This window comes from Plenodomus lingam (assembly GCF_022343315.1).
Source record: "Plenodomus lingam strain CAN1 chromosome Unknown contig_27, whole genome shotgun sequence".
Lineage (NCBI taxonomy): Eukaryota > Fungi > Ascomycota > Dothideomycetes > Pleosporales > Leptosphaeriaceae > Plenodomus > Plenodomus lingam.
In genome coordinates, this window is record NW_027093942.1 from 1,244,432 (window position 1) to 1,268,036 (window position 23,605).

The following is a 23,605-nucleotide window of genomic DNA, read 5'->3' on the forward strand; positions in this document are numbered from 1 at the left end:
ACTTGTGCACAAGGCCAAGTTGGCTGTGTGGCTTCACTGGGTGCTTTTGCGTGTGGTCGATTGGGGAACGGCTCTTTTCTTACACAGCATTTGATGCTTGAGCGGATGTGAATACGTACATGTACATGTACATATATATATACTGAATGCATAGCTACCGGCCCCTGATCAATCATCCTCCCATTCCCTAACACTAACAAACCAACAGATCAACATCATATATATATATCCTCACGCCGCCGCACTAACAGGCTGGATCCCCACCTCGGCCATCTTCACCGCATCCACACTCTCCATTGGACTATCGACGACATCCGTCAAGCCCAAATACTTGAGATTAGCCTCCCAGCCCAAGTCATCGCCAAAATAGCCCTTCATAACGTCGACACCATACTTCATGCCACCCACCGGGTCATATGTCAGACACTGCTTGCCCACTGCCAGACCAATCACGGCCGCCCACTCTGGTAGCTCCGTGGTCGCATACGGCTCGGCACCGGCAGCGAGTTCAGAGTTGAGGATGGCTGCATAGATGTTTTGTGCGGCCGCTTGGCCCATGACGGTTGCAGAGCCTGCGCGCTTGATGCCGGACCACGCGATCACGTCGCCAACACCAAAGTGCGAAGTTGCGTTTGGGATTGTGTCTTTGAACATGAGGGATTGGTGGACCATGATTTCCTTGTCCTCGTTTAGACAGGCGGCGGGCACTATGTCAGTGGTGGGCACCCCCTTTTTCGTCGAGTCGATGACAAAGTCTGCGGTTATGCTGTCGCCGTTGGCTAGCGTGACTGTGGATTGCCCGTTGGGGAGCTCAGTGACCGTGGCACGGCTGTTGAGGACAAGATCCACGCCCTCTTCTTCTAGCAGCATCTTTGCGCGCTCCTTGACCTCGGTGGGGAGAGGTTCCGAGGATAGCACTTCTGAGCGGGAGTGCACCAAGGTGACGGCAATCTGGGGGTAATAACTCTTGATCTCTGCCGAAAACTCGACGCCCACGGCACCAGCGCCAATGACAACCACTCTTCTGCTCTCGTGCTTGTATGTGCCGCCGCCAGTGATCTTGTCGATGAAGGCTTTCCCATCGCTCAAGTACTCGTCATAACTTGCCGACTTGGGGACAGCAGGCCAATGTCTCTTCAGTCCAGTGGCCATGACAACATAGTCATACGCTTGTTGCTGCGTCTTGCCATTCCGATCGCACCACTCGGCGACCTTGGCCTCTGGATTGATCTTCTGGACACTGCCATGCTTGAAATGCAGATTCGAATGCTTGAGCTCGTTCAAGTGGCTAAACCGTTTCCACATGTGGCTGGTGTACTTTGGCGTGACATGGGCAAGCGGGGCTCCAACAGAGTGGACTGCAAGATAGGCTGGTTAGTACAAGAAGTGGTCCATACGGGTACGCACCATGACGAAGTGGCAGTCAGAGAACCGAATCAGACGACGGTTGAGGGGCCTCGGCTAAGGCCCAAGGAATGTGGAGACGAGAGGGAAATGACGCACAATACCCATCTCGTTCGTCAATCACCGTGATTTCGACGCCTCGCCTGCTTCTCGCTCCTTTGAAATCTGGACCCGGGTAGACACTCTGCCGAGCCTTGCCCTGTGAATACTCGAGAAGATTGACAACGGCAGAGATGCCGCCGTATGCACAGCCCACGATGAGAACACGGTGAGGATTCGATAGGCTGATGTTGCCCAATGTGTCTGTTAAGCCTTGCAGTCTCATCTTGAATATCAGGTACGAGGGGTCGAAGGGATTGGAGAAGGGGGGAGGGGGTTCAGGGAGATGATCTGATAAGATTACGCCTCGGGGATGGATCAGCCTTCTTATGGCCGCCCACCCGGCCGCAAATACTGCGACATCGGACAATAGGCCAAGGCCAAGGGTACCGGAAAGACGAGGGGAGCTTCCGTGTATGGAGTGAATGCACGATAGAGGTGGAGCGCTGCAAGAAGAGGGGGATGCGATTGGTTAGTCAGTTGGTCATGAGTTATCAGATCAGCTGCAAATTTTATCAGATCTGCTGGGGGGGGGGGGGGGGGTGACTTGGCACGCATCACTACTACTCTACCAGGCATGCCATTCTCCCACCAGCCAGCCCCACCGTCGAGTGCCTCACCTACCGCAACCTACCGGTACCTAGAGTCAAGACTATACTTCGGACCCAAAAAGTCAAGAACCCGCTCTTGCGTTTATCGATGGTAGCCTGGAACTGATAGCCTGTCTTGCTGTAAGCAGCACTAGAGTGACTGTACGAGGTCCTCGGACCGGGTAAGAATGATACATGAATTGACTACACGCGTGGTACTTGGCGTGGATTGTACTCCTGCAAAAGAACAGGCTCGTCTCATCGTCTTCCTCCGTACCCCTCGAACATGCATCATCCTGTATCTTTACAAGCCAACCTAGGCGGAGGCCCCCCCCCCCCCCCCAAAAAATCCAGCATGACTTCGTGTCCACGTACCATATGCGAGGTACCATGGGAAAGCCTCGACAACGGCACCGGAATCGAGAGCACGTCAATGGCTGCGATCATGGCGATGGTAACAATAAGGAGAACAGGGTCAAGGAGAGTTTTCAAGTGTGCACAAAGTGGCCGACCCTCCCACGACACTTTGCCCACACAGAGACAAACAACAAGCTGCCTCAGCGCAGGATACAGACGGAGAGAGAGAGAGAGAGAGAGAGAGAGAGAGGGAGACAGAAACAGGGGTAGTAATGGTCAGGCGGCAAACCTCAACGGGCGCAACGTCATCACCGACGTCGTCCAGGATATCGTGCCTGCCTTTTTCGAACCTGATCCAAGGACAAGTAGACGTCGCCTCGACCCAAGGGGAGCTAAGGTAGGCTATCTAGAAATCGGGAAACAGGTGCCCGTGGCTATTAGGACACGTCAGAATATGATCTACCGTATATGGAGGACTCTGCACGCACGGGTCTTCTCCTGCCTGACCGTATGCCTCCGTTTCTTCTGGATACTTATCAAACTGACTGGCGTCACCTACACCCGCCCGCACCGGAGGCACATAGGGCGCATCAATGTCCTTTTTCTGTAGTCGGTCCCACGTCACTTCTGCAAACCACGGATGGTTCATCACGTCTTTGCTGCCGCCGTGCAAGTTGCCCAGGCGCTTGGTGAGGTCAGGGGTGATGAGCTTCTGCAGCAGGTCGTGTGCATCGGGGTGGATATAAGGCGGGTATTTGACCCGCGACTTGAGAATGTTTTCGTAGATCTTCATAGGCGAGCCGCCGTCCCAGAAGGGAGTAAAGCCGCAGAGCATTTCGAAGATGAGGATACCCAGTGACCACCTGGGTTCTCCATTGTTAGTTTTCACAGGGGGAGAGAGTTTGCGCTCGCTCTGGAAGGAGGGAGCACAGGCAGAGACTCACCAGTCGACCGACTTGTTGTAGCCTTTGGATGCCACCACCTCAGGAGCCAGGTAGTCTGGGGTGCCGCAGAGGGTCCAGGTGATGTCCGGCACCTCTTTCGCAAACCCAAAGTCGGTAATCTTGAGGTGGCCATGGCGGTCGAGCAGCAGATTCTCAGGTTTCAGATCGCGGTAGATGATGTTGTGCGAGTGTAGGTAGTCGAGGGCCAGCGTCACCTCTGCTGCGTAAAACTTGGCCACCGGATTGGGGAAGCGCTGCGACTTGCGCAGCAAACTAAACAGCTCGCCACCCTCGACAAAGTCCATGACCATGTACAGGTTCTTCGAGTCCTGGAAGGTGCCCCAGAGGGTGATGAGGAAGGGGTGCTTGACCTGCTGCAACATGCGGCGCTCGTCGTTTGTGTGCTCGACCTGCTTCATCTTCACCACCTGGGCCTTTTTGAGCACCTTGACTGCATAGAAGCGCTGATTGTGCTTGCTCTGGACCAGGTGCACGCGGCCAAAGCTGCCAGTACCGAGGGTGCGCTGTATGGCGAAGTCGGTCAAGGTGTACTTGCCCTTTGTGACGCGGGCATGATTGAGAGGCTGTGCCTGGAATTGTACGGCGCCATTCTTCATGGCGCCATTGCCCGCCGCCGCATTCGCGCTGTTGCTGGTTCCCCCACTGGCGGTGGTGGCGGTGGCAGCGGCGGCCACCGCGGCAGGCGTGGACGCGGAGTTGTTCGGGTGTATGAGGTTCTGGATGCTGGGGGTATTATGGGCGGGCGCGGAGGCAGATTGTGGGCTCGCAGCGGCGGCGGCAGCAGCAACAGCGTGGTGTTGCGACGTGTAGGCGGCGGGGTTCATCGGGTCGGCGGGCTTGCCCTGGACGGCGGTCGCGTTGGAGGCTGCTGGGGCAGGATGGGCAACCGTGGCCGAATCGTTGGTCCGCGTCTTGTGCAGGTGAAAGGAGCCCGATTTGCGCGACGAGGTTGGGGTGATGGGCGAGGCCGTCTCGCGGACGGGCGAGGTGGGCGAGTCAAAGTCCTTGGAGCCCGTCGAGTCCTTGGTCCGCTTCTTCTTGAGGAAGCCGGTGAGGGTAGGCATAGGTGCGATGTGGCAACGTGCGGGTGAGGAATGCGGCCTGCTTGTCCTGGCGGGCGACGCGGGCGCTGGGGCGGCGATGGCAGCGACGGCGGCGGCGGGCCAGGAATGCGCAGGGCTCGCGGGCGGCGCAGGGAAGCTCAGCGAGTGGCAGGCGGACAATCAATGGACGGGCGAGGCGGGCAGCTAGGCGGCGCAGATGCACAGCAGCATAGAGAGAGAGGGGGGGGGGGGAGGGGGTTGGTGAGGGGTGGGTGGAAAGGGAGGTTCTAAGGGTGGAGGAGTTTTGGTGAGTGGTGGTGTTGTTGTTGTTGTTGTTGTTGTTGTTGTTGTTGTTGTAGTTGATGTGCGAGCAAGGTACCAAAAGAGGAGGCGGGAAAGGGAGCAAGCAGTAAGTAGTTGGTATTTGCAGTAGCGGTAGTGAGTAGTACTTGGGTAGCGGTAGTGGACCAGAAGAGAGACGAGGGGCGGCGGATGGCTGGGCACTTTGGGCACTTTATTGGCACAACTGAGACGAGGGAAGCGGTGGCAGTTTTTAGTGTATCTGGTAGTCTAGATGGTATGTCATGTTTAACACTAAAGGAAACTCTGGGTAGAGCAGTGGAGAGAGCGAGAGAGCGAGAGCGAGAGAGAGAGAGAGCGAGAGAGAAAGAGAGAGAGAGAGAGCGGGAAAGAGGTAGAGAAGGATAGAAGAAAGAGAGAGAAAGAGAGAGAGATGATGATGATGATGATGATGATGATGGGTAGTCTTGTTGGCGGGGAAGCTGCACTGCCAATGCCTCATCCAACCATCCAACCTTTGCTCGATCCAGCAGCATCCATTGAGCTAGCTCTCTATTGTACTGGAGAGTAGGGTCCCTTGGGGTTGCATGTAGTGTTCAGTACTGTCACTGTCTGCCACCATCATCGTGCAAAGGGGAGGGGGGAGAGGGGGGTAGCGGTCCATACCATACGGCCTTGTCTCGCTCTCCCTCCCCGCGGACAGCGGCGACCAAAAACAAGCCATGGGCGTTTGCAGCCAGTGTTTGAACTACGCTAGACTATGAGCCAGGTGAACCGTTACCCACCCGTGGCTGCAACCCTCGCCCAGCACAACTTTGACACACACACACACACACACACACACAAAGCATCCATCCTTCATGATCCTCCTTCATGATCCATCCTTGATGATCCTCCTTGATGATCCTCCTTGATGATCCATCCTTGATGATCCTCCTTGATGATCCTCCTTGATGATCCTCCTTGATGATCCTCCTTGATGATCCTCCTTGATGATCCATCATCAACAACAAAGCCAAAACGGTTGTTGGTTGCGTCATTGGCCGGTGGGACTGCAAGAGACAAGCCGAGTGCCCAGTCCTTGCCCATTCGACCGTTCTGGCCCCTCCCTCACCCATCTTGACCCAACTCCAACCATCCCATCGCACAACGGCTCTGCTCTACCATGGCCATCGCCCCAAAGTTCCAGCTTAGTCTACACAAACTCCAACATCAAACTCGTAGAGACACACTCGTAAAATAGACATGACAAAAAAACCAAAAAAAAAAACTCCCCCAAAAAAACTTTCAACCTCTCACGCAAGCTCTCCCACCTCGTCTGCCATTTGCAGTCCCACAGGCTGATACGTCTCGAGGTCTAGCCCGCACACTTCCATGCGTCGTTGCCGGAACCGCTCGTACAGCTTGCTCCACGCCTCCTGCGCCTGCTCGTTCTGCGGCCGCACCTTGGCCCGCTCTGCAAACGGTACATCGTACTCGGGTCCTGGTAGCTCTGGATCCGAGAGGCGCACAAACGTCGTCGCTTGCTCAAACGTCGTCGCATTGAATCCATCGCCTGCCTTGCGAAGCGCTTGCGACTCGTACACGACGTTGCCCATGGACAGCGACCACTCCGACATCAGGGACTCTGGTGCCGAGAAGACGGCCCGGAACAGGTGGAGATCACTGCTTGGCTTGGACTGCCGCATAGCCTTCAATTGCGCGAAGCTCTGTTGCGATGGATGAACCATCAACAGCGACGTCGACAGGTCTCTTCGTTCTGCTGTTGCCGGGAAGGCAGCCATGGGCTCTGACTTGGAGAAGGCGAGCAACGAGTCGAGCGCAGAGGCGTCCAAGAGTAGGCCTGGGCCCTGGAGGTACAGTATGCGTTCGTAATCGACCAGCGAATAGAGGCTGGCGAGCGAGTAGGAAGACGGCAGTGTGTCTGTCAACCATGATCAGCCGCGGCCAAGTGAAGGGAGTCACTGGCAGACTCGACTTACCATCTGCGCCCTTGACTATGGGCTCCATGGGCATCAAAGTCACTCCATATCGTCGCGCAGCGGTTCGCAGCAGTCGCCGTGTCGTCGACAGGTCCGGCCCGTACTTGTCATCCTCGGTTGGCAGCACCCACAGCCGTGGGAACATGAGGATCCGTTTCGCAGGGCTCTTCATTTTCGCCAGGTCAGACAGCAGCATGACGGCGCTGCACAATTCCGCATGCTCGCGCACCATCTGCACATAACCCAGGCGACTCCAGTCCATAGTCTGCCCTGCCAGATATTGCGCATACGTTTCGTCCACGTCCGGTCGGCCGCCCATGGGTCTTGCCCATTTCGCATCGAGTGTCGGCGGGTCTATTGGTATGGGCGCAGGCAGCGGTTTGGGTAACCGCGGCCTGATGGCGGCTTGCAGGTTGTGGACGTATCTTTGTTGGAGGACATAGCCAGAGAGGAAGAGGGCGAGGGTGAAGAGGAAAACTGGGTTGCAGCTGTCAGCATGGGCGAAGGCGTGCGTGGCATTGGCGAAGGCCTGTGAATGAGTGTGGGAAAGGGGAGAAGGGAGAGAGGGGTTCAGGTAGGTAGTTACCGATGACAGCAGAGAGAATGACCGAGACTTGGCTCGACGAGAGGAGTAATCTGCCCATATGGCTGGACTGCGGGTGGCCACGACAGATGCAAGGGACGATCCGAAGAGGTCAAGGAGAAAAGAAGCTCGTGCAAAGTGGAAGATGTGCGCAGATCAGATGTGCATATGTAGCCTAGGTCTTGTACTGGTCGACCGTAGTAGTACTCTACTAGGAAAACAGACTTGTGTGACGTGAATCCGCGGCCAAATTCGAACGGAACGGGTAGGGCTGTTGTGTGGTGGGGAGGTTTTGGTCTGCGGTTGGGCGAGCAACTATCGATAAGCCCACCGCGCCTGGTCTGGCCCTGCCTAGCCGCATTTTCCCCATCCTTGCTTGCTCTTTGTCTTTCCAGGATGGATGGATAGGCAAAGTGATTCCAAGCCAAGGCTACCCGACCTTTGTCCGCCATGTCCTCCAAACCGCAGTTTGATCGCGCAGATGCCAGCGCACTGCTCGACGACCGTGGCTACAAAGGCGCCCTCATCCGCGGCCAGAACCCTGCCTTGCTCTTCGAAAAGGGTGTTCGCGAGCGCATCACCGAGTCCTACTACTGGAAGGAGCAGTGCTTTGGCCTCAACGCCGCCACACTCTGCGACCGCGCAGCCGAACTCAAGTTTATCGGTGGCACCACGGGCATCACGGGCAAGCCGACCCCCTTTTTGTGTCTCGCCTTCAAGCTGCTGCAGCTGGTTCCCGAAAAGGCCATCATCTTGGAGTACCTGAACTTTCGATCCGACGACGGGGAGGAGGACGAGGCTACCAATGGGCAGAACGGCCATGCCAACGGCGAGGAAGAGGAGGGCAACGTAGACGAGGGCGACAAGCAAGTCCACAAGCCCCAAGACCTCAATGCAGCCGGCAAGCTGGGCGACTTCAAGTACCTGCGCTGTCTGGCCGCCTTCTACATTCGCCTTGCTTGGCAACCTGTTGAAATCTACAAGACGCTCGAGCCCCTTCTCACCGACTACCGCAAAATCAAGCGAAGACTCAAGGACGGATACACGCTGACGTACATTGACCAATTCATCGACGACCTCCTCACCAAAGACCGCATCTGCGCTACGAGTCTGTGGAAGCTGCCATCTCGCGCCAATTTGGAGGACCTGGATCTGTTGGAGCCGAGGGAGAGCCCGCTCGGAGACGAAGTGGATGCCTTGGACGAGGACATGGGAGAGAGGAGTGAGCGAAGCGCAAGGAGCTACAGCAGCAGGACTGGGAGCTATGACAGCCGTAGTAGGAGCAGGAGTCGGAGCTACGATAGTCGACGCCGTAGCCGAAGTCATAGTCGAAGCCATAGTCGCAGTGACAGGCGGAGCTACGACAGTCGAGATCAAACTCGAAGCCGGAGCTCTCGGCGGCAAGACGGGCATGATGAAAGAGAAAGAAGTTGATCATGTATACCCCCAATCTCACTTGTCATTCAGTAATAAACAATATCCAACTACGCATACAAGAACGCACAGGCTGTTGCTCGGGTGATGGGTACTCATGTCACTGTTGCATTGTTGTTCATTTTTTAGCCAGAGACACCATTGGACATGTCACTGCTACTCTACACAGCGTCGCCAAAATGCTGTCCAGGAGAGATGGCTGAGGCTGAGCTTGTGGCTGGAGATGGCTGGCCTGGGAAGCATGGGGTGGTTTACGATGTGTCACGATAATGCCCCCAATTGGTTCTGAGGGCCAAGCCGCTAACACTACCCCAGGTTTCTCTGGGAGGGGAAGGAGTTCATCATCGACGACAACATTGCCACCGCGACTGGAAGAATCGAGTGTGTAGACTTCTCTGGACAGACGTGGATTCAAATTGCTTCGTCCATCAAGGTGGTGTGAAGGAGAAGGGGACTGGTACGTAGGACTGTCTTGCGTCGCGCGTGAGACCTGCACATGAGATGACTATGGGGGGGTCATCTTGTCTCTCCATTGTCGACAGAATAGGCATGTTGTCTTTTCTGCTTTCTGCTCACTTCCTTGTCCCGCTCTTCAGCGCATTCATTTTGGCCGATTACCCACTCGGGAACTTGTCCTAACCGGTCCAGGATCCAGAAGAAGGCGAGTTGCCTCAAGGTCCATGCGCTGTTGCAACACCATCATTCTTTGGCGTGATCCAGCTTTCAAGGGGACAGATAGCCACGGAGAAGGACACTCAATTTATACAAGACATGTGCTGACTCTTTATAGAATATTGCAGTCTCCAGGACCCCTCAAACTATGCGTGATTCGAACTTGAGCGGGAAAGCGCCCTGATGAGGAATATTGCCAGCAATTCCTTGTCTCCGCAGTCACCCATCGGGCTGATCTGTGGTATTCCCGCGTCAAAGGTTTCAGTGGTTGCAATCGAGAACCTGATTACGTCCACTGTCCAGCCATCCTTCCCGAGATAAGTACCGTTGCTGATCCGACAAGATCCTACTATAATTCCAGCCTTCTCAACAGTCTATCGGCCTCTGCTCTACGGAGATGTAGCTTCGACGTCTGACCCACATGGCAAATTGTGTGCAGATCTGAGGTTTCTCCGGCGTTTGTTGTCCGATGTCGCCATGGCCCCCGCCTGAGGATTCTCAGATGCGAAGCCCTGTGGTTGGAACATGCAGTCGCACTCACCGCGGAAGTAGTTCGAATCCTCGAGAGCTGAAGATGAAGGGATTATCGTCTATTCACCTTGGCTGGCCACTATGGCGCAGAAGAGCCTCGATACTACGCACAGCTTGGAAGGCTACATCCATTCTACGGAGAAGGGCTGGACGAGGGAAACATGGACCCTTTTCAAATCAATGGGCACCGCTATCGCTGTTTTTTGGGCGTTCCCTCGGAGCCAGTGCTGGGAAGCCAGGTTTATGCGAGATAAGGCACTGCACATCTGCTGCTTGGCATGATTGGTCTGGTAAGCGTTTCACAAGCCATCAGCCTGCTGAGAGAAAAGTGGTCGGCGTCATTGGCCAGCGCCATCGGTACCTGGTTGGCAAACTGCATGGAGTTGCTCGACAGAAGGCCATATCTACCTAGTCGTGCTACAATCCTCTGTATATCTTGTTGTGGTTGCTAAAGGTACAGCCTGGGAGTCGCAGGGCGCACGTGGCGGTGAAGTTGTCTACGCCCGGACAGCAGGCCAGTGCATTCATTCATCGAGTCTTCTCCAACAGGACCGAATTGCGAAAACAGGGTCCGCAATACCATCTTCTACCTATCCTAGCAGTCGGCCAACGTGTTGCTGGCGTACGAGGCTCAAGTCGTCGTAGAGATGATCGACGCCACGATGGTACGGTAGCTGGCTGGAAGATGTGGCTGGACGGGGTGATAGCAAGAGATCCAAGACTGAATGATCCGCACCAGTTCGACAGACAGAGGCAAATTGTCATCTCGACCGCGGAAAAGCAGTGTTCTTATTATCTCGAGCAGTTCTGATAAGCGATCCTTGTTGGGAGTTCGACTACAGAGGCTCTAGTCTCGTCTACTAGCGCCAAGAGATAAGAAGAACGCCGTTGCCGGTCCCCACCATCCCGCCATCTCACCGCAAACGAGACTGTCGCGAACACAAAAATCCCACTGTGCCAATCCTGGACCGTTCCTGTCGGCGTTTGGCCATTCAGACTGGCTGCATTGTCTGCTGAGTGAGCCAGTGGAGAACGGGTCCCTGCGTGACGGAGTGGATCGGAGCCATTCACCAGCATACCCATAGCGTTAGCTCGCCTTCTTTGCTTGCTGCGGCCCCAGGGAGGGCTTGGACGGGCTCGATACCAACTCTGATAACGAAAATGCCAACACTACCATTCACACACCCGGAGACACTGATCGCACTTGGCCTGGCATGATATGCGTTCTAGATATCCTTGTCGCACTCCTGCCGTGCATCAGTCTGCTATACCGCGGAAGTAGTCTTTTTTTTGGGGGGGCTCATAGGGAGCACCGTATATAACCCTCTGGCTTCAATCCTACCGTACATAGCATCCTTATCAGCGACCAGCAAACACCTGCCATTCCACGACTGCAAGGCCTCAGTAGACAGACATCCTTGTCCACTCCACAACCAGCCTTGCAGCACCTACTACCCCAGAGAACCTCAATATGGGGTTTCGTGTCAACATGCTCTGGTCTGCGCCAGAGATCAACCCATACAACAAGAAGGCCAAGTCGATTCCGGTCTTCAATCCCGTAGACAAATATGGCCGAGTCTTTTTCTTTTCCTACCTGGGTTTCTTCATTGCCTTTTGGTCCTGGTAAGCACATCTTCCTTGCAATCCCCCCCTCTCTACAAGCGCTGACTGGAATTTAGGTACGCATTTCCACCTCTGGTACGACCCCTTTCCTCTCCCATATCCCTGTCACATGACCACGGCTGACCAGCTCTGCAGCTGAGCAAGAGTATCAAAGCAGATATGCATTTGTCACAGAATGAAATCGCCAACTCCAACATCATTGCTCTCACTGCCACTTTGCTCGTTCGATTCATCGCGGGGCCCATGTGCGACCATTTTGGACCCCGTATAACGTTTGCAGCCTTGCTCTTCATGGGTGCCATTCCGACCGCGCTTGCAGGCACTGCCAAGGACGCCATGGGCCTGTATTTCATTCGATTCTTCGTTGGTATTCTGGGTGGTACCTTCGTACCTTGTCAGGTATGGACGACCGGCTTCTATGACAAGAACATTGTGGGCACAGCCAATGCATTGGTTGGAGGTTGGGGAAACTCAGGTGGAGGCATCACCTAGTAAGCCGACTCCGTTCACGCTCTGATCATCGGCTAACCTCTTTCCAGCTTTGTGATGCCCGCAATCTATGACTCGCTCAAGAATGACCAAGGTCTCTCATCACACGTTTCTTGGAGAGTCTCCTTCATCGTGCCTTTTATTCTCATCACGGCGGTCGCTACTGGATTACTTCTTCTGACAGAAGACACACCCACCGGGAACTGGTCTGATCGTGCGGCTGCTGTCGCTCCTACCCAGTATACGCACTCACACGTGGTCGCCACGACTGGAGGTCTTATGGATAAGCCGTCAGCATCAGGCTCGATTTCATCAGCCGATGAGAAGAAGCGATCGCCCTCCTCTGTCGACATTGAATCGGGCTCCGGCGATGTGCACGTCGTCGAGGAATTCCAGCACGAAGTTGTTGTTAAGCCCACTTTCAAGGAGTGTGTCAAGGTCATGTGCTCTATCCAAACAATCATGCTCTGTGCTGGCTATTTCTGCTCCTTTGGTGGTGAACTCGCAATCAACTCCATTCTTGGCGCCTACTACCTCAAAAACTTCCCTTATCTCGGGCAAACTACATCAGGCCGATGGGCAGCCATGTTTGGTCTTCTCAACGTCGTCACCCGTCCCCTTGGCGGCTTCATCGGCGACTTGATTTACAAGGCCACCAACAAGAACCTCTGGGCCAAGAAGTTTTGGATTCACTTTGTCGGTGTCATGTCTGGCATCTTCCTCATCGTCATTGGCAAGCTTAACCCACATAAGCTTGATGAGATGATTGGCCTCATCGCCGTCATGGCCATCTTCCTCGAGGCGGGCAACGGTGCCAACTTCGCCCTTGTCCCGCACATCCACCCACACGCCAACGGTGTACTCTCTGGCATCGTCGGTGCCACGGGCAACTTTGGTGGCATCATCTTTGCCATCATCTTCCGCTACCACAAGACCAACTACGCACAGGTCTTTTGGATCATGGGCATCATTGTCATCATCATGAATGCCGCCTTCATCTGGGTTAAACCTATTCCCACCGGCCAGATTGGCGGCCGATGAACAATGCTGGCGACGTTTCTTTCTTTTTGTCGTCATCGTTGTTGACTTTCCTTCATGATGATTAGCAAGCGATTTACGAGATACCATACTTAGACTGCTTTTCAATCATTTTCCAAATCAAAAACATAAATTCAAGTGCAAGACCATTGTCGCTGATGCGTATTTTCTTCCAAATGTGAATCATGACTAGCTATCCCTACAACTCTGCTTCTTTTCCGCTGTGATACATGCACTCTCTCCGATTGAATTACGTCCTTTGATTCAAACACTCCTGGATGTCATTTTCGAAACCTGCAAAACACAAACATGAAATCAGTTCGTCCAATGTGCACGGGATGCCATGGAGTCGGAAAAACTGGGTGTTGTTCTCCAGGTTGGACGTGGAATAGGTTACAATGTCTGACAGCAATTCGGCTGTTGAATGCCATGTTGGGCGCGGCCAAAGCCTGCGTGAGAAGATTTTCCTAGGTTACAGTGTCTTCAATGAGAGCTTGCTTTCGGCTGCCGCAGTTACTATACTAGGCCATTTCTAGACCAGCATGACTGTACTTGAACACGAGCCTCGGCGAATGCGAATGGTATTGCTGTCCTTTTCGCTGTGCACGGCAAGCTGTACGGTATGATTTCCGCAGTGATTATTTATAGCCAGAGCTTTTGCGGGACACTCCCTACGTAAGCCAGACTTTGTTCATCATGGGGATTCGCGGCGCTTGGGGATGGCCTTGAGCAATTTTTGTTTGTAAAGTTTGAACTTGAAAAATGTATTGATGGGATTGATTGTGCTGATTAAGAAAACGTTGTAGTAGATAAGTCGATTTAGTTGACGTCTCACGATGCTGGCAACAGGTTTCGGGGTTGGGCCGATGAGACCACGGACATTCTCCGTGTTTGGTGATGCCGAAGCTCCACCTGTTTGGTTAACTTTACTTCCCCGCATCCAGGGCCTGACAGGACGGGACACGCCAAGAAGCTAGAGCCGGCTTCTAGAGAGTAAGCTTAACCTAAACACTACCACTGCATTCCGCTTGATGTTGTCAGTCAGCTTCAATTGGCAGAAGTAAGAATTCCGTGATGGATTGATCAGAAAATGATGGCGCACCCCGAATCTGATTGGGAGTGACGGGCGAAAGACATACATATACTGGAATAGAAGTGAAGAAGCACAGGCTTGAGACCCGTGTCAAGCCCTTGCGCAACGCTCGGGACAGCTTATACGACAGGCCATCCGCTGGAAAAGTCAATCTTGTTGACGCCGAACCTCTTTTGGCCGTCACTATAACCAACACGTGTGTCCACATAGTGGTAGTAAAGCACCGGCCCATCCGTAGGGTCATAGTACACCCCTTGACCGCCCGGTCCGTACACCCAGCCGTGTGACTCCAGCACAGTGGTTCCGCCTCCCTCGGTGCATCTCTGACCAGCTTTATCAACAAAGCTGCCGGTGGCACTTGTCGACCTGCAGACCTGAATCTTGTACTCGTCTCCCGGTTCCGGACGCCCCTTGTCATAGCCACAGCACTTTCCTACAGAGAAGAACAGGTAGTGGTAGTTGCCGTTCTTAGCAATGAACGCAGCTTCCTGGGCGTGGCCGCCTAAGGGCTTGAAAGCGATACTTTTGGCGGTCGCACCGGAGGCGATCTTGACCGGTGGATTTTCCATGTCGATGGTGAACAAGCCGCCCCAGAAGGAACCAAAGGACATGACAAACTTGGAGCCGTCCCAGTACAGCGCACCATCAATGGCATTGTACGGGGGGTTTTTCCCATCTACCGGTACCGAGGATATTCCCGTGGCCCCGAGATCGGTCCAAGTGTCCATGTCTTTGCTCGTTGCGACACCGATAGCCGAGTTTTGTGAACTGAAGGTTGACACGGAGTAGTATAGGTAGTAAGTGTCGCCAACCTTGGTAACATCTGGGGCCTTCAACATCGGTATCTGTCAGTGTTGTTCAAGCATTTTAAACTTTGTCCATCATACCCAGAGATCGGTCCTGCCGGCCAGGCCGATTATTGAACCTTTGGGAATGGCAGGGCCTACTGACGTCCATGGCCCGGTAATGTGTGGTGCGCTGAGGATGGAAATTTTACCACCGGTGGCGAATCGATAGTATTTTCCGTCACCTCGTCGAATCAAGGCGGGATCGTGTGCGACGGTGCAGACTCCACTGCAGGGCATGGGATCCGCATAGCCATAGACTGAGCTAGCGGTGCCGAGCACAGCCGCAAAGAAAGTAGAACGCATGGCAATTGCAAGAAAGGATACGAATATCGATACAAACGATATGAGTCAGTAAATCGAAGTTGAAGAGACTGCAAGGCAAAGCAAGTGACCGCAATGTGAACTTGTGAATAAAGAACTGGGGGAAGTGGTGAGCTATATAAGCCCATTACAACACCACACATGGGCAGACCATCCCGTACCGTAGCTCCAAATGGTGGAAATGTTCTTGACCCTGCTTGCCAAACACTCTACACCCCTTGCTCGGAGTTTCCGGCGAGCTGCTTACCTGCGCTTGTAGTACTGGTCTCATGACAGAGTGCAGGGCGAGTTGAATAGATCTGCAACGGTCCTTCGGTCCTTTGGTAGAAGAAATAGGATACACCAGAAAGGGTGCGGACATCCTGGTTCGTGACGAGGCAAGAGGGTTCTGGTAGAGATTTTCCGTGGTGGCTTCAATTTCAACCTTCCGATATAACCCCGGGGGCAGCTGATGAGGGGAGGACTCATAGCTCTGAAACCGCGGAGTCATCTGGGCCGAGGCCGCTTGCTGTACGAACGCCATGTTGAGCCCATACAAACCAAGTACCTACACAGCAAGTGAGTGTCTATGAAGGTGGATCCGCCAAGATGCGGAGATATCCCACGCGTGCCAGATGCACCAATGCCGGAACTAGCGACGCCTTATCCTTGATAGAGTAATACAAGTGTTGGAACACTATTCACTTGTCAAAACTGTGCATTTTGAATTCAAGAGGCAATTGTGGATTTTTGCCGGAGGGACATGCTTGAATTCACCTGTGCGTGCATGTACTACAATCCCATTCTGCCCCATGTGAGATGGCAAATGATATTCGTCTGGGCCACAATAAGCTAAATGTCTGGGTTACAAGCCTTACTAACGTACCCCACGGGTAACCAGGACACTCTGCTAAGACCCTACTAAAACTCCATCTCCCTACATAATGCCTTAATAATATTACTAGATAAAACCTTCTAATAGACGTTAGATATAGCTTGCACTTTAGGCTCTTAAATAAGACGCGATAATCTCTTTATAATAGGCTATAGCCCTCTTTAACATTCTATAAACTACACTATCCTACTAACACTTAGGATAACTATTATAGGTAGATTATAAGCCTAAATTAAGAAAGCTAGATAAGATTAAGAAGGAAGTAATTATAGAGTACATACTTAACCTAGTAGAGTAAGGATTTCCCCTTTAACTAGTAGCTATTACTAATATAGCTAATTCTTTATAACATACCCACCACTACGGTAAAAAATTGTTTACTATAGAATGGTACGCTAGGGGTTTACTATATAGGTGTAAACTAACCTCGTGTATACCTGTAAATAGGTTTAAAGTGGTGGTTTACTTTATTATAGGTGGTTTAAATTAAGTATAAAAAGTAGTTTTATATCTATTATACGCTATAATACCTAACTAAGACTAAAAGGGGTAGAAAAGATTAGCTTCACGCTATACGCACATATGACATAATAATGAGTCATGATATTTTTACTAATAGGAGGTGGTAATAATAGAGGTGGTGATAGAGGTGGTGGAGGTAGTAGAGGTGGTGGAGGTAGTAGAGGTGGTGGATGTAGTGGAGGTAGTGGAGGTAGTAGAGGTAGTAGTGATAGAGGTGGTGATAGAGGTGGTGGAGGTAGTGGAGGTGGTGGAGGTAGTGGAGGTGGTGATAGAGGTGGTGATAGAGGTGGTGATAGAGGTGGTGGTAGAGGTGGTGATAGAGGTGGTGGAGGTAGTGGAGGTGGTAGAGGTGGTGATAGAGGTAGTAATAGAGGTGGTAAAGAAGATTAAAGAAAGGAGGGGTAAAATACTTAAATAGTTAGTAGGAAACTAGTTATTACTAATACTAGTAGATTAATAGAAGTAGAAATAAAAGTAGTTTACTTTTGTGGAATACATGGTATAATAAACCCTATTTAGGTTTACTTCTTCTACCTAAACCACTTCTTAGTCTACTTTAGATAAATATGGCTACTATAAACTAGTTTTGTACTGTAGTGCACTATAGTAAAAAATTGTTTACTATAGAATAGTACGCTAGGGGTTTACTATATAGGTATAAACTGCCCTTGTGTATACCTATAAATAGGTTTAAAGTAGTAGTTTACTTTTATTAAAGTAGCAGTTTACTTTTATTAAAGTAGTAGTTTACTATTATAGTAGGGGTTTAAATTAAGTATAAAAAGTAGTTTTATTTCTATTACACGCTATAATACCTAACTAAGACTAAAAGGGGTAGAGAAGATTAGCTTTCTGCTATACGCATATATAATATAATAATAAGTCATAATATTTTTACTAATAGGAGGTAGTAATAATAGAGGTGGTGGTAGAGGTGGTGGTAGAGGTGGTGGTAGAGGTGGTGGTAGAGGTGGTGGTAGAGGTGGTGGTAGAGGTGGTGGTAGAGGTGGTGGTAGAGGTGGTGGTAGAGGTGGTGATAGAGGTGGTAGAGGTGGTGGTGGAGGTGGTAATAGAGGTAGTAGAGGTGGTAGAGGTAGTAAAGAAGATTAAAGAAAGGAGGGGTAAAATACTTAGATAGTTAGTACTTAGTAGGAAACTAGTTATTACTACGTAATACTAGTAGATTAATAGAAGTAGAAGTAAAAGTAGAATACATAGTATAGTAAACCTGTAGAAATCTAGATTACTAAGGTTAGGAATAATTTAGGAGATAGATTATTAGATTATATCTACTATAATTGTACTTATATATATAGAGCTTTAGCTACCCTTACTAGAAGGTAAATAATTAGTAAACCTTCCTTACTAGAGCTCCTGCTTTTTATTAGGTACTTAGTAGTAAGCTAGTAGTTAATTAGATAGTAGGTTATATAGGGGTATTAATTAGGATTAATTAGATTAAGATACTCTATAATCTAGTTAATATCCCTCCTATAACACACCCCCTAGGTATAAGTAGATCTTTTATTATTATAGTTATACTTATAGTTAGTAAGTAGTATAGCTAATTAGAGCGTTATATATCTAAAAGGTTAAATTAGCTTACCCTTTAGATACTAACTAGCGCGCCTTCCTTATTTAGCCTGCGCTTACGCGTATAGATATTATCTAGACTAAGCTCTATAACTCTATCTACCTAACTATAATCTTTACTATAGCTTAAATTATAAGATTATATAACCCTAAAGGTCTAAACTATACTTATATTCTTACTAACCTATATCTTAGTTAAAGTTAAAAACTACTACTTATACTTACTCTACCTACACTACCTTTATTACCTCCTGTGTAGCTAAAGCTATAGTTACTAAAGCTACTACTACTAAAGAAGAGCGTGCTACTACTAAGCGTAAGGCTATTATAGAGCGTGTAGTAGCTAAGTATATAGCTACTACTACTATAGTTAAGATTAAGAAGCTAAGGAAGGGCGCTCCTACCTTAGCTCTTACTACTCTAGCTCTAACTCTAACTCTAGCTCCTGCTCCTCCCTAGACCCTACCTAATATCCCTACTCCTGCTCCCTCTCTAGCTCCTAAGGAGACCCTAAGATTCTCCTACTATAGAGAGCCTAGTATTTATTATACTAAAACTTATCTAAATTATCTACGCTCTATACTCTTTAATAAGTCTAATAGCAAGTGCTATAACTCTTCTAGTAGGGGGACTTAGTACTAGTAGTACTTCTCTAGGTATAGCTATATCCTAATATATATAATCTATATAAGAATTTTTCCTTTATAATACTTAGCAAGATCTATACTAACTAACTAATAGCCCTAAGCTTGCCTAATATTCTGCGCTATCCTTCCTAGCAAGGAAGTAGGCAGGTAAGAGCTAAGACCTTCTTAAGGATAAGAAGCAGAGGGTCTTAGTGCTCCTTAAGGAGAGCAAGGCTAAATAGTAGGAGCTAGTAAAAGCTGCTACTACTACTACTAAGCTTGCGCGTAAGGCTACTACTATAGCTAAGGGCGCCTAGAGCTCCTTATTAGAAGATAAGGACTCTAGCTTCTCTAAGGTTCCCCCTATAGATCCTAGGTTAGGGCAACCTAGGCAGCTCCCTATAGACTCTAAGGCACGCTTTGCGCGTGTAATAGAGCTCCTTAAGGAAGCTACCTAGTTAATAATAGAGAGGTAGGCTATAGTTAGTTATTCTTATATTATATATTAATAGATCTTATATACTACCTTACTTTAATTAATACTATATAATATATACTCTACTATTATATAACTTTAGGTGCTCCCTAAACCTTATAAATTATTGTATAGTTAGGTTTTTAGTAAGCCTATTAGCTAGTATATTACTAGTAGGTAGGTAGGTAATATAGAAAGATCCCTTTATATACTCTTGTCTTAGCTACATGTTTTAAATATCTACATAGCGTAGCTTAGTAGTGATCCTTTTGTTATTGCCTACTACTAACCTAATAGTTTATTAATTATTATAATTAATTATCTAGGTAGTATCTAAAGTAAGGTGTATTTTAGTTAAAAAGCGTTTTAACGCTATTGCTTCTTTACTTACTTGCTTAAGCGCAAGGAGCTCTGCCTTAGTAGTTAACGTGGTAATAGTTGCTTATTAAGCTGCCTTCTAAATAATAGGTCCTGTAAAGAGCGTGATTAGGTATCTATGTAATAATTGCTAAGTATTAATATTATTAGCAAATAACGCATTACTATATATTATAAGCTTATTAGGATCCCTATTCCTATATTAGATTAATTAGTATTAAGTTTAGTATAGATAGACGATCACTTAATTAACCACATTAAAGTGTTGTTTAGATAGGTTAGTAAGGTATTAGGAGAGCTAGGAGGCTGCATAGGCAATATTAGGGCGCACTATAATTAAGGTGTAGAGGATTAATCTAACGCGCTCCTAATACTCCTTAATCTCCTTTTTAGTAGCTTCTCTAGTGCTCTTTTTAATATCTTTACTTAATAGTAGTGTAGTAGGGAATTTTCCTATCTCTGCTAGATTGAATTTCTTTGTAATCTTGTTAATGTATTTATTATAAATAAGCGTTATTGTCTGTCTCTTTCTATCCTAGATTACTCTTACCCCTAGAAACTAGCTTACAGGTCCCTTTTCTTCTATAGTATATCTTTGCTTTAGAGCTTAGATAACTTTATAAGCTTAGCTTGCGTAGTTTTAGTAATAGAGCGATAGGATATTGTCTACATAGAATATTAACAAGATACTGCGATCTCTATTAAAGAATAGGCATAGCTCCTCTTTAGAAGCAATAAGCTTATTTTCTTAGAGTATAGTTAAGAGCTTATTATACTATAATAATAGTAAGTCTTTTAGTCTATATAGAGCTTGTTTAAGCTTAACGTACTTCCTAGGTATTTAATATCCTTTAGGTAGCTTGTAGATAACTATAGGGTGTTAATCCCTTAAGGCGTTAAGGAAAGCTCTAACAACGTTATATTAATATATCTTAAGGTTAAACTTGGCTCTAATAGCTATTATAGTCCTAAAGGTTTAAGCTACTAGGGTAGCTGCGTAGGTTAAATAAATTAAGTTAGTAAGCTATAGATCTCCTCTTACTACTATCCTTGCTTTGCACTTAATTAGGTAACTATCCTAATTAAGCTTGTATATAAACACCTATTTAAGTAGGAGTAGATGCTCTCCTTTAGTTAGCCTATTAATCTCCTCCTAGGTACTAGCTTTTAGTAGAGTATTAATTTCTTTATATACTACGTCTCTAAATTACTATCCTATTTAGTGGTTATAGAGATCCTTCTATTATTTTAGCTCTTTTTATAGAGCGTCCTAGTACGTATTTCTTTTAGGGTTTTTAGGAGATTTGCTCCCTATCGCTACTATAATCACAGCGTGGATTATAGCGTTTAGTTTAGGATATACTAAAAGATTGTGCAAGGGATTTCTAATTAGATCTATATCTAATAGATCTATTACTATATATATCCCCGCACTTATAGAGCCTCCTAGTAGTTTATTAGGGTCCTATCCCTAAGCTTGCTTACTAATATATATTAGTAGTAGTCCTTTAACTTGCAGTTTTCTACTTCTTCTAGGAGCTCTAGGTACCACTTGTAAGGGATCTGCAGGAGATATAGAATCTAGTCTTAAAGTAGGTAGGTAGGAGCTCTGCTTACTACCCCTATAAGAGCTAGATAGGGCGCCCTTACCTATCTCTGTGCTCTTATAGAGTAACCTACTAATAGCACTCTCCCCTCTAGGTCTTTCCTAGGAGCTACCTATTGTGGCGTTAAAGTAAGTTAGATTACTACTATCTTAGGTAGTAAGACCCTAATCTATAACCTGTATAGATCCTTTATCTCCTATACTAAAGTTTAGTTCTAGTGTTAGTTTAGGAGTTTAGAGCCCTATTAGCTTAGGGGACTTTATATAGATCCTTTGTGCTAAGCTAGCTATACTTAGTACCTACGCTAGAGGTGTCTGCTTAGGGGGTTGTAAATTACTAGGCTAGCTAGCCTAATTATCTACCTCCTCTAGCTCTACCCTACCCCCTAGCTCCTACGCTAGGTTTAGTCCTCCTTGCTTACTAGACTCCTTATATTACTCTGCCGCAATATAAAGCTAATTAAAGATATTAAGCTCTTTATATGCTTCTCCTATATTATAGATCTTATCTTTGCTAATAATATTAACTATCTTTTAAGCCTCTAACTATTAAAGCTGCTCTAGATCTTTCTCTTTATAGAAAAGCTCCTTATTAAAGGTAACGTTCTACGTTATAATAATCTAATTAAGCAAGGGGATCTATATCCTATATATATTAGATGCTCTGTATCCTACTAGATATCTAATATAACCCTAAGGGTTCACCTTAAAAACCCTCTTGTAACGCCTAGCTGCTTAATCTCTATTAAGGGGGTAAGCTTAATAGCTATAGGCGTATATTCCGCTCTAATTAGGGCGGAGATTAGTAGTTGCCTCCCTTATCTGCTCTAGTTGCTACCACCTAAAGTATCTAGTAAACTAACAATCTAGCACTTTGTTAGGTAATATTATATTATAAGCATAGGACAGGCTTATATTATAGAGCTAAGTCGCTGCTTTAACAATTTTAGGCCACAGCTTTGTTAGTAGGTTAGCACTAATCCTTATTTTAATTGATTTTGTTATAATCTCCTGCCCTACTCTTTCTACTCCTCTATTAGGTTTATAGGTATATATAGGTAAGCTCTTAATTTTAATACTATTATTAGCTACCTAGATCTAAAAGCAAGATTTGCCACACTAAGGGAGCGTTGCAATATTATTATCTTATATAATCTTAACTATACTAAGCTTATATTAGTTAAGTATTAAGCTCTTAAAATTTTTAAACACCTATATAATCTTATTAAGGTTTTTAGCTTGTAGTAGATAGGTATAAAGCTTTCCTAAGTAGTTGCACTTTAATACCAAGATCTATTACTTGTAAGCTATACCTGTTAGCATATTAAATAGATCCTATAATACCTAGTAGTATAGATGTAGTAATCTTTCCCTTAGTTATCTTAATATAACCTGTTAGGCATGTGTAATAGCGCAGTGCTCGCATTTGCTTCTAGGAGTTCCTTTAATCCTAACGTTTATTACTAACTTAACTAGAGCTTTAAGCGCCTTAGGTCCTAAATAGCCTAATTATTAGTGCTAAAGCTCCTTACTATCGTGTCTTAGGTAAGTTATCTAGGATTATTAGGGTTGTTTAGGTACTATGCTTTAGATTATTTAATAAGGGGTAGAGGGCTTGTATTCTAGGAAAGTTAAGTTAAACTTGCGCAGTAACTTAGCTAATACAACGCTCTTTCCTAATAATCTAAACTATAAAGTAGCATCTAGCCTAAGGAACTAAACTCCTGCTTTAAGTAATTAAGCTTCTAATATAATATTTACATAAAAACCTTCTACTAACACTACGTTAGTAAGCACTAAATCTTCTATTTTTAGACCTCTTAGTCTATTAAGAGTATTAGGGATTACTCTAGTCCCTCTACCTAAGATTAGAAAAGCTTAAGTTCCTGCTTTAACTATCTTATATTTAACTAATCTAAACAAGCTTTCTTCTAGGTAGCTTATATTATTAACTAGGTGTACTACACCCCTGTTGTTAAAGATAGTGCTCTTTAATAGACCGTAAGCTTTAAAGTCTATAGTTAAATAGATCCTGTTCGTTTTCTCTGCTATTAACATAGGGTTAATTAGTGCCGCCTAGATACTACCTAGATAGGTGATTGCGCTTGCCTTACTACTATAATCTTAATTAATAGGATAGGACTTAATTAGAGCTTTTC

At 47.7% G+C, this 23,605-nt stretch overlaps 8 protein-coding genes across 8 annotated transcripts; 3 read left to right on the forward strand and 5 right to left on the reverse strand.

Moving 5' to 3' along the window:
• Positions 1 to 231: 231 nt before the first annotated feature.
• Positions 232 to 1,729, reverse strand: IAQ61_007399 (uncharacterized protein; the record flags this gene model as incomplete). The annotated part of the gene is made up of 2 exons (XM_066097564.1): positions 232 to 1,358; positions 1,504 to 1,729. 2 exons carry the CDS (start codon positions 1,727 to 1,729, stop codon positions 232 to 234), a joined length of 1,353 nt encoding a protein of 450 aa, XP_065952606.1.
• A 1,127-nt stretch (positions 1,730 to 2,856) lies between these two features.
• On the reverse strand, positions 2,857 to 4,479 carry TPK2 (cAMP-dependent protein kinase catalytic subunit; the record flags this gene model as incomplete). The annotated part of the gene is made up of 3 exons (XM_066097565.1): positions 2,857 to 2,884; positions 2,939 to 3,313; positions 3,395 to 4,479. The coding sequence occupies 3 exons, from the start codon at positions 4,477 to 4,479 to the stop codon at positions 2,857 to 2,859; spliced, it is 1,488 nt and encodes a 495-aa protein (XP_065952607.1).
• A 1,137-nt stretch (positions 4,480 to 5,616) lies between these two features.
• Positions 5,617 to 5,847, reverse strand: IAQ61_007401 (uncharacterized protein; the record flags this gene model as incomplete). Its single annotated transcript, XM_003840618.2, has 1 exon — positions 5,617 to 5,847. One exon carries the CDS (start codon positions 5,845 to 5,847, stop codon positions 5,617 to 5,619), a length of 231 nt encoding a protein of 76 aa, XP_003840666.2.
• A 206-nt stretch (positions 5,848 to 6,053) lies between these two features.
• Positions 6,054 to 7,384, reverse strand: IAQ61_007402 (uncharacterized protein; the record flags this gene model as incomplete). Its single annotated transcript, XM_003840617.1, has 3 exons — positions 6,054 to 6,682; positions 6,741 to 7,217; positions 7,327 to 7,384. The coding sequence occupies 3 exons, from the start codon at positions 7,382 to 7,384 to the stop codon at positions 6,054 to 6,056; spliced, it is 1,164 nt and encodes a 387-aa protein (XP_003840665.1).
• IAQ61_007403 (uncharacterized protein) lies at positions 7,385 to 9,199 on the forward strand (the record flags this gene model as incomplete). The annotated part of the gene is made up of 4 exons (XM_066097566.1): positions 7,385 to 7,507; positions 7,792 to 8,545; positions 8,613 to 8,761; positions 9,095 to 9,199. 4 exons carry the CDS (start codon positions 7,385 to 7,387, stop codon positions 9,197 to 9,199), a joined length of 1,131 nt encoding a protein of 376 aa, XP_065952608.1.
• Positions 9,200 to 10,238: 1,039 nt separating this feature from the next.
• Positions 10,239 to 10,771, forward strand: IAQ61_007404 (uncharacterized protein; the record flags this gene model as incomplete). The annotated part of the gene is made up of 2 exons (XM_066097567.1): positions 10,239 to 10,250; positions 10,529 to 10,771. 2 exons carry the CDS (start codon positions 10,239 to 10,241, stop codon positions 10,769 to 10,771), a joined length of 255 nt encoding a protein of 84 aa, XP_065952609.1.
• Positions 10,772 to 11,431: 660 nt separating this feature from the next.
• IAQ61_007405 (uncharacterized protein) lies at positions 11,432 to 13,113 on the forward strand (the record flags this gene model as incomplete). Its single annotated transcript, XM_003840614.1, has 4 exons — positions 11,432 to 11,583; positions 11,640 to 11,658; positions 11,719 to 12,074; positions 12,123 to 13,113. 4 exons carry the CDS (start codon positions 11,432 to 11,434, stop codon positions 13,111 to 13,113), a joined length of 1,518 nt encoding a protein of 505 aa, XP_003840662.1.
• A 1,209-nt stretch (positions 13,114 to 14,322) lies between these two features.
• IAQ61_007406 (uncharacterized protein) lies at positions 14,323 to 15,354 on the reverse strand (the record flags this gene model as incomplete). Its single annotated transcript, XM_066097568.1, has 2 exons — positions 14,323 to 15,033; positions 15,091 to 15,354. 2 exons carry the CDS (start codon positions 15,352 to 15,354, stop codon positions 14,323 to 14,325), a joined length of 975 nt encoding a protein of 324 aa, XP_065952610.1.
• Positions 15,355 to 23,605: the final 8,251 nt, after the last annotated feature.